This window comes from Lotus japonicus, chromosome 5 (assembly GCF_012489685.1).
Source record: "Lotus japonicus ecotype B-129 chromosome 5, LjGifu_v1.2".
NCBI lineage: Eukaryota > Viridiplantae > Streptophyta > Magnoliopsida > Fabales > Fabaceae > Lotus > Lotus japonicus.
The window spans coordinates 7295731-7305344 of record NC_080045.1 but is presented as its reverse complement, the minus strand read 5'-3'; the positions used below and the strand labels follow the sequence as shown (position 1 = coordinate 7305344).

Genomic DNA, 9614 nt, shown 5'->3' with positions numbered 1-9614 from the left:
ATCTGCCTCCTACGTAATTATTATTGATGATGTTGATGTTGTTGTTGGTATATTAGTGTTGTTATTTTCAAATCGTTTGATCTGGATTTTGTTTGCTATTGTTTATTGGTTTTTAGAACACATGGAAAGCTTGGGAGTGAGGAGGAAGATATGATGGAGAGATTGAAAATTTTATGATTTGGGGATTTTGGGCAATGACTAAATTGAAGTTTTTAAGTTTTCCATAAATTTTCCAATATTTAAATCCATGTGGAAATTCCACTATGGCACATAACGTGCCAAATCACGCTTCCCGTTAACGTTCACTGACGGGAGTCAACCTAGGGACTAACGTATCAGGGACTACGGACGACATTTCCATAAAATAAGGACTAATATGCCCGACACTTGTAACTTTAGGGACGAAAGTGACCATTCACCCCATTGAAAAGAGTGTTTTCCCAATGAAGCACTACCAAAACCCAATGGTGAGTGAGAGAAGGAAAGAGCAAGTGATGATGGGTTGGACTTGGACTTGGGTGCCAAACCAAAGACAACGGTTGAGAAGATGGAAGAAAACTCGTGTATTGTTCGCAGCATTCCTCTGCTGCATCTCCTTCTTTCTCTTCACTCCCAAAATCCCACGTTCTCTCAACCACCATCGATTCGCAGACTTGCGCAATCTTCTCGGTAACTGCTCACTCACTCACTCACTCTCTGAAATTTCCATTTTTCTTGTTTTCGATGATTTGAGTTTCTGGGTATTGCACAGGAGTGCCCAACACTTTGAATGTGATCACAAATTTCCCATTTTTGGTTGTGGGTGTTCTCGGCCTTGTTCTCGCTCTGGAAGGAGGTGTTTTCAACATAAGGTTACTTCTCATGATTCCCCTATGTTATGATCGTTCTAACCACATTTAATTTGATTTGCATGATTAGATTCTAACAGTGTTTGTTGTTGTTCTTAGTTCTCAAGCAGAGGTATGGGCTTGGGTGCTGTTCTATGCTGGAATTCTTGGGTATGCTTTTGGCTCTACTTATTACCATTTGAAGCCCGACAACAATCGTGTGTTGTGGGACATGTTACCGGTTAGTATTACATATTTACATGCATATCTATATATGTTTTTAGTGTTTTTGTTATTCTTGAGCTTTATATATTTTCCTTTATCTAATTGTTCTGTCTGTTAGTACATGTTTTGGAAAACATTCTACAATTGATTCTAAAGGCAGAATTAATTCTGAGGAGAATAAGTAGTTTCTGATTGATAGAATTGATTTTGAGGAAATAGAAGCTGATCCAAACATGCTATTAGTTTATGATAGATATAAGCAATTTCAAAATGAAAATGACCTAATTAGTGGTATGCATTTTCTCAATTTTCAGATTAAAACTATCATGCCTTACAATGCAAGGGTACTTCTTGTTTTCCTACCCATTTTTGGTGAATAAGAAGCTCATTGATTTTGTCAATGGCAGATGATGGTGGCATACTCCTCACTTTTCTCTAGTTTGGTTGTTGAGAGAATCGGCAAGTGCATTGGGTTGTGTTGTATGTGTGCACTCCTTTTGTCTGCCTTTATTTGTGTAATTTATGAACGGTTAGTTTTATTTTTTAATAACTTCGTACTTATTCTCTCTTTGAAATGTTATACTTCAAGGTGCTAAACCTGTAACCAAGTTTTACGCTGAATTATGTATGCATAGTTGGTTGGTTGCAGACTTTGCGATGATATTCGGCTCTGCCTGATGTTCCAGTTTATTCTTCCTCTAGCTATTGCAGCAGTATCATTAGTGTATCGCTCCAACTATACTGACTCAAGATATTGGCTTTCATCAATAGGTATGCTTAATGCATCAGACTTCTGTAACTGCTATTTACTTATAAGTTTCAAATATTTGATGAATAAGTAACTTATGGAGGCAGGCAAGGTTTTATACACTTCTAGTATATTAAAACAGGGGGAATTGGATTTTTCTATGTTTGTAAAATTAATTGAATGTGGAGCAATTCAAAGCAACTAAAGTTACAGCTTTGCTTGGTTCGTTTTAATCTATTTATAATGTAATCTGTACTGGGATTTGTCATGGTTGCTGTAATGAAGTTTACTAGATAAATAGAAGACTCCATAGAAGAAGTGAACTTTTCTTATCAAGCACTTTTGTTTCTCTATTTACTTACTTGGGGACGGGTGAATATCTACCAAACTGACTTAGATTGTTTGATGAGAAAGAAGCTTTCATTCACTTTTTAGGCACACTGACTGAAGTTCTGATTCTTAGTAGCAGTTACTATTATAGTTTGCTTATTGATATATATATATATATATATATATATATATATATATATATATATATATACACCCTTAATAACAGGGGTGAAAATTTCATGATTTAATATAAATCTCAACCTTGAATTTTTCACCCAGTTTAAAGGGTTTACCAAACTGAACCTTAAGGAGAATTTTAATATAATTTGAATTGAGGCTATTTATGTGTACTTCTGAATGGGTCTCGTGAGAACTGTTTGGTTGGAATAGTAAGATTGAGCGTATGATATCAATGGCCCGAGGTAGAGCACTCAATGGGTTTTCTTTGGTTAAGCTGAAGAATCAAGGTTTAATATTTTTGCTGACTTTTGTAAAAAAACATAGATCTTATTAAAGAAGCTGAAGAGCCAAGAGATCATCTTCTCTGTCATTATACTCACATGTCAAGGAAATTTTAGTTGAATTGAAAATGGTGATATGGCTTTTAAATTTTGTAGATTGATTTGGAATCTACTTTCTTGATGTATATGCCCTAACTTGAGGTAGGTTTCAGGGCTTGACATGATGTTAATGTCATGTCTTACTTTTATGGTCTTGGGAGCAATGTTGTCAAGATCGCGATCTAGATCGTAGGATCACCTAAAATCTTGCAATCAATGGGCAAGTTTGCAATCTAGATCGCATGCAGGATCTTGAATTGGAACGGATCGTCGCTAGATTGCGATCTTTAAGGGCGGGGGGGGGGGGGGATCGTGGGATCCTGATCCTAATATGATCCTGAGGCGTGATATCTATTAGAGTTTGGGAGGCTTAACTCAACCTAAAAGCTAGCTCAAGAGTTGAGGATTGCTCTACCATTTATAAAGGCTATCTATGCCATATCTCTAGCCAATGGAGCGTGGAATTTGCAGGACTGGACATCTGCAGGGTTGCCCAAATATGGGTGGTCTCCACCAACAAACGGATCTAGGATAAGCTCTGATACCATATTAGAATTTGGGAGGTCTATCTCAACCCAAGGGCTAGCTCAAGAGTTGAGGGTTGCTCTACCCTTTATCAAGGCTATCTATGCCATATCTCTAGCCAATTATGACTTCTCACAATTTCAAAGTTGGGATTTAGGGTTTCAGCCATCCATTTGCTGTCATTAATCGTGGTTCGCCTCGGGAAAACCTAAAATCGTATCTCACCTCTGCCTATATGATGTTCACACATGAGAGCACCATCATTCGTCGTTTACGCCGTGGATCCCCGCGTGCAAATCTCTTTGTCTTTGAGGATCTCTTTCCTTGTTTTTGTACTTCTCTCATCTTTGAAGTGTTGGTCCTATGATTTCTTCTTATTCTCTCGTAAGCGTTATGTTTAGCGTTAGGGTGGGAGTGGTAGCTCTCTATTTTTTGTTGTCAAGGAGTGGTATTTCTCTTGTCTAGTATAGTTGGGCTTTTGTTTTTGGTCGAGTGTATTGTTGGGCTTCGGAAATATTCTGTTCTTTCAGGTTTTTAAGGGTTTTGATGACTTATATTATGACTTTTGTGATTTTATAGTTATGATTTTTATTTAAGTTTTCTCTAATGAAGTAAATCATAAGTTATTTTCTTATGTATGTGTATTTGTATAATTTCGCATTTCTAGTAGGATCTTACCATTCAATCCCGATCCTACGATTTATAATCTTCCCCCCCCCCCCCAAAATCCTGGATAGGATCCTGATCTTGACAATATTGCTTGGGAGTATGTTCTGATTATTAGGTGTTCTTTCTGAGTTAGGGATTTTGACCTGTTCTGAATGAAAACTTCCAATGATTCACTCATGTAATCTGACTCCTAGTTTTGTGCAAGCCTGGGTTTTGTTCTGTCCACCATGCTTAACTATCACCCCTGATCATAGAAGGCTTGTTTTGGATTAATTTTGGAAAAGTTTGCCTATAAAGGCCTGCGCCATAATGTCGTAAGAACAATTCTTCGCTTTCTTTTATTTACCTTATACATCAGCCAGCAACCTAGCACCTCTTAAAAGTTACCGACCTATCCACTCCTTGGTGTTGGGCTGTCCATTAAGGGTATACATTTTTAGGAAAGCCTCGTGTGAATAATAGGGTAAGGCTGCTTAAAATAGACCAAGTGGTCAGACCCTTACTCGAACTCTGTGCATAGCGGGAGCTTTGATGCACCGGGCTGCCCTTTTTTAAAGCGGCTGTTAAATTGCTGTTTACATGAGTCTATCATATTTATCTTGCTGTTAAAAAATTTCCCTACACTATTTATTTATCGAGTTACTTTGAAACCTGAAGTTCATGTCACAGGGATTTATCTGCTAGGGAAATTTGTAGCTGTTGTGGACAGGAAACTGTACCGTGTAAATAACTACGTTATCAGTGGGCATTCTTTGGAACACTTGTGCTTAGCACTGATCCCATTTTTACTTGGTGTTATGCTTATCTACAGAGAACCAAAGCTTCAAAGGTATTTGATGATAAAATTTGATAGTTCTTTGGTTCTTTCTAGAAATTGATGTCACAAATTGTCCCTTGTATTCTGTTTTTCTTTTTCAATTGACAATTTGGACACTCTTATATACATTAGTCGGATTGGTGACAGATTAGGAGATTCTAAAGATCGGCCACGGAGAGGTGGAGAAAAGAATTGACAAATGTGCTTATGTGCAAATGCTCCTGGATGCCTGAGACATTGCTGTAAAAATTTTACGGTAAAATCAACTGAGTGAATGAAAACAACGCCCAATGGGGTCAAATTTGATGGAATTCTCTTCCATAACTTGTTGATGTAGCAAGTTTGGCTGTCTACTGGGGTCAAATTTCCTCTAATTTTTGCATAGATTGCTGGTTTATGACAGGGGGAGGGGGTAAAGTTTCTGCATAAGGACCATAGGCCTCTTAAAGAAGAGAAAGGAGGTAGAGATAAAAAAGAAAAATAGAACTTTCTCTCAGTTGTGCTATTTCACCCTCCAAAGACCATTCAGTGTATAATAGAAAACAACCCACATTTCAGGCTAAGCATAAGCACGATTGATGCTCTTAGGAGAAAGACAAGAAAAGATTGACTTGAATTTTTTTTATTTTATTTTCCTATGTACTTGATCATTTACTTGTGAATCATGGGCCCTAAAGTGTCACAGAATATAGACATTTGTATTTACTATTGACATTTTCTTTACTACTTTTCAAATTTGACTCAAACTAGTATTTGTTGAATGTGGGAATAACTAACATCTAGAGTGTTTGTGTGGAACTGATTTTTGTAAGTTAGCACTAAGAAGGTAGTTTGTCAAAGTGATTAGAGTCAGTCAAAAGATTGTGGATTTTGTGTGTGTGAATTCTGTGTTGTCTTGACCCGTAAATCTAAGAGGTAAGCTAAGCTAGCAACATATTTTCTGTTTCCCTTCAACATATTACTTGTGATTTGTTATTTTAAAAAAAAATTCAACATACTCTTTTAAAAGTGACCAATTTTTGAATTGTTTTTTCTTTGTGAAAAATGAATTTATCACATTGATAGGGCTGTGTAAAATAACCAATTCTTCGAACCAATACAAAAACTTAACTAAACCATTCTAAAAAATTCCAGCCCATTTAGAAATCTTCTTAGACTGATCCATTTTATATTGAAGAAACAAGTTTGGATATCCATTTTGAGAAACCGGTGCGGGTACCTGCATTTTATCCAAATTCAAATGGGGAGAGGGACACATAGAAGAAGAGACGATCAGAGGAAGAAGATAGAAACAGAGAAAGGAAGAGACTTTCATATTAACAATCAACGACATACACAATAGAGTCACAATTTGACTTATATAGCCAGCTAGAGTAACTAATTCCTAACTGCCTCTCTAAAGCATGTGCATCACTCATGATTCTTTGTTGAACACTATTCTTAGTCACCACTAATTAGTTGACTTTTTACTAATCGTCGCAAAACCAGGTTGTTACTGACAACAAGTGTTTTCTAAAAAAAAGTTAACAGTGGGCATATACAGGTGATTTGTAGTTTCACGCAGTGAATCTAGTCTTGAACCCCCAATCAAGTTTCAATATCAGAGTCTTGATTTATGGGCGGTAGAACGTTTAGTTGCTTCATACGCTAAGAGAAGGTAACCATGTGCGGGTCATTAGGTGAAAGCTAGGCTCAGCTGGCTAGAGACTTCATCTTAGTTATGAATCCTCATGATGGTCATGTTCCCCTCCTCTTGGTGGACGCTATAGGGATTAGTTTCGCTCAATCTTAGCTTGCCTTAGGTGTTTTATTGTCTTGTGTTTTTTTTTTCTTAACCTCTTGCAGCAAAAAGAAATCTTATTGATCAGACAAAGTCCAATCAAATCACTCGGGGAGAGTGTGTTGAGGATGAGAGACGGTAAAAGGAATGAGTGGAGTGGTCGAGATGAGGATCCTGACCGTGGTAGGTATTCTCCTGGCGGTTTTGGTTCCTAGTTGAGGCGTTGTGCCGGAGGTTGTTATGCATGTTTGCACTCCAAAGCTTAAGTTAGCAAGGGTGAAACAAATGAGGAAATAGTGGAGAAGTTAGTTACCTTTGTTCATGTTTAGGTCCTCCTTATATAGACAAGGGTTGGGGCATGGCGCACGAGGTTTGGTCTACCGGGTATGACACTTCCCCTTTTAACCGAATGACCAATAACTGCTTGGATTGTGGTTCTGCGTTGATTGTGTGAGGTGCAGCTTCCTTGAGCACCGTATTTTCGGCTTGACGAGACATGCGGACAAGATGGATTGAAGGGACGTTTTCATAGTCTTTGGGCAACGTATGTTCCGATTGACTAGTATCAGTCAGAGTCGACCTCTGAAACAGTAGCCCCTTAGCTCTCGTGTTGGCGTAGCTGATAGGTAGAGATACTAATGGTATGTTTGGTTGGAGGGAAAAGAAGAGAAAGGGAAGGAAAGCACAGTTACCTAGAATCCTTCCTCTGTTTGGTTTATTATAAAGAGAGGAAAGAATGGTAAAAAAGACATGGGGCCCACACAGAAAACTTTCCGCTCAAAACGGACGGAAAAGGTGAAAACACATGAATATTTTGTGTAAATGACAGTGGTGCCCCTGGAAATATGCTTCATTAATTTTTCTAAAATAACAGTGTTCCAATCACCCCCACGCCTTGATCGCAACCTTTTCTACCTTTTTTTTTATTGTCCCTTTTCTACCATTTTCAGATGTTAATTGTTAGGTTTAATTTTTTTTTCACAACATTTCAGTTGCTATTTGTAATTCTATTTTATTTGACGTAGTTAATCTTTTCTTTTGGCTTTTCTTAGTACAGATCTTTAGCTAGCTGTTAAATAATAATAATAATAATATAATATTATTTTAATTGTTATAATTGAAATAGAAAATTATAAATGTATATCATCATAGTAGTATAGTACTTAAAATGTAAATTTTTAATTTGTTCACATATAAAAATTTATATATTAAGGGTAAAATAGTAATTATTTGTCATAATTCTTTTCTTTTCTTTCACTATATTCTCTCATACCAAACAACCTAAAAAATCATCTCACTTTCCACTCTTTTGTTTTCCTTTCCCTTTCTTTTTCTTTTCCTTTCTTTTCTTTTCCTTTCTTTCACAACCAAACATACCCTAAGTATCGTGGGTGAACAGTATTATCGAATATAGTCAAATCGACCTCAAAACACTTATTTTCTTCCCTTTTCCTCTTCTCTATTTTTCTTTTATTCTCTTTTGTTAACTTTTTTCTATATACCGATTACTAAACATACCGTTAGTGTTCATAGTTACTGCGACCCGATGCTCTTTCTCATTAAAAAAAGAAAGAGGATCTTCCTTTTTTCCATTAAAAAAAAAACATCCTCAAGAAGCAAAGAAAGCTCTCGTGACAAACGTAGGTGGCAAAATGTGAGGATAGAAATTCGAAGATAAAATCGAAAGGACAGCCATCAAATCTAAATCTGAGTTTAGCTAAGTTCCAAGTTGGATGTCTCTATCTATCCACTGAATAAAATGAAGAAAAAAAATACAGAAAAATAGTGTGTGTTGTATTATTGTAGAACCAGGAAGAAACAGATGTACAAACACCGGACCCCAATAAAAAATTAGTGTATACCTAATGTAAATATAGACCACTCATGAAAAATCTGAAAAAAATGAGAGGTAAGTCTTTTTTTTTTTTTGAAAGAGAGAGGTAAGTCATAAATGTATATATAATATAGGCAAAGGCTACGGTACAATAGCGATAATGTCATGTATTGGTGCATGATAGCTTTCCCACCATTGATATAATAATAAAATATTGGACGGTTGAGATTGGAAGAATGAATTGACTACACTACCCTCTTTGCACTCTCTCCTCTTTGGTGGTACCACGAACTTAGTGGCTTGGAACGGATATAGTACTACCTAGAGGGTGCAAGGACCATCTGCAACAGCATGTAAATTTCTCCCTAATTGTGAAACAAAACACACTTTTCAGAACTGTTTGGTATGCTATGGCTTGGTCAATTTGGCTATGCCGGAAACTCGGGGGGAGAGGGGGGTGGTCGATTCTGAAGCAGTATTTGAAAGTGGCCAAATTAGGGCGTGACAATGGCTTTCCGATAAGGTGCAGGGATTCAAATTTTCAAATTATGAGTGGCAGGTGCAACCAGTGTTGTGTATCAAAGCAGCGTGTTAGCAGTATTTGGGTTGGGACTTGGAATTCTGCGAGGTGACCATGACCATTATCAATCGTTTTTTAGGGTGAGATGGGGTGTTTTGGCTGGTTACGTGAAACCTGGGTGGGTGAAGATTGAGAGTACTGAATTCCTCTCCTCTGATCTCCTCGTGACACTACTGCTGGATGATCTTTATTTTTGAATCTTCCCTGTTTGTGGCCCCTGATCTGTTTTAATTATGTTTCTTTTTACTTCGTGAATCTTCCCCTCGTGACACTAAGTGCAATGGCATAGATTATAAATTTAAGGCTACTTCAGGGGTAAATTTGTCAAAAATGGGTGATGCAATCACACACCATTTGAAAGGGTGATGCACCCTAGCCTTTGCCTATAATATAATTGTAACCAAAAGAAAAATAAAAAAAAGGGTGTATGCACTGATTAGTGCATCTTCAATCACGTGTTATTGAGCAGGAATATCCCAACAATATTCCCGATCAGTCCTTTTAAAAAATTTGCACCACAAAAGGGAAAAAAGAAATCTGGCAATAGAAAGCCAGCAAGCCATGTGTGTGTAAAATTAACTATAGGTAAGAGACAACATCTTTTGCTTTCCATTCAAGATGTATATACTAAATCTATACTAGATACAATGCACAAGCCCTTAAGGAGGACAAAAATCCGACGTGTCATTGTATGAGCACCCCTCCACGTGTCAACTTAG

The 9614-nt window shown here is 37.1% G+C and overlaps 1 protein-coding gene across 2 annotated transcripts; it reads left to right on the top strand.

The window, feature by feature from the left end:
* The first annotated feature begins 379 nt into the window (after positions 1 to 379).
* LOC130720995 (uncharacterized) lies at positions 380 to 5481 on the top strand. 2 transcript variants are annotated; one of them, XM_057571720.1, is made up of 7 exons: positions 380 to 669; positions 752 to 851; positions 948 to 1068; positions 1460 to 1581; positions 1702 to 1823; positions 4542 to 4713; positions 4849 to 5481. In XM_057571720.1, the coding sequence occupies exons 1-7, from the start codon at positions 444 to 446 to the stop codon at positions 4895 to 4897; spliced, it is 912 nt and encodes a 303-aa protein (XP_057427703.1). In that variant the 5' UTR covers positions 380 to 443; the 3' UTR covers positions 4898 to 5481. The 2 variants fall into 2 exon arrangements, with proteins under 2 accessions (XP_057427703.1, XP_057427704.1); XM_057571721.1 differs by having other exon boundaries at positions 396 to 669; positions 4554 to 4713; positions 4849 to 5480.
* The last annotated feature ends 4133 nt before the right edge of the window (positions 5482 to 9614 follow it).

What these genes read in the sequence shown, in the direction of transcription:
- LOC130720995 (XM_057571720.1), top strand. Translation starts at nt 444, where the DNA reads ATGAAGCACTACCAAAACCCAATGGTGAGTGAGAGAAGGAAAGAGCAA. An exon ending in AGACTTGCGCAATCTTCTCG is followed by an intron (nt 670 to 751) that starts GTAACTGCTCAC and finishes GGTATTGCACAG; the next exon opens with GAGTGCCCAACACTTTGAAT. An exon ending in TGTTGTGGGACATGTTACCG is followed by an intron (nt 1,069 to 1,459) that starts GTTAGTATTACA and finishes TGTCAATGGCAG; the next exon opens with ATGATGGTGGCATACTCCTC.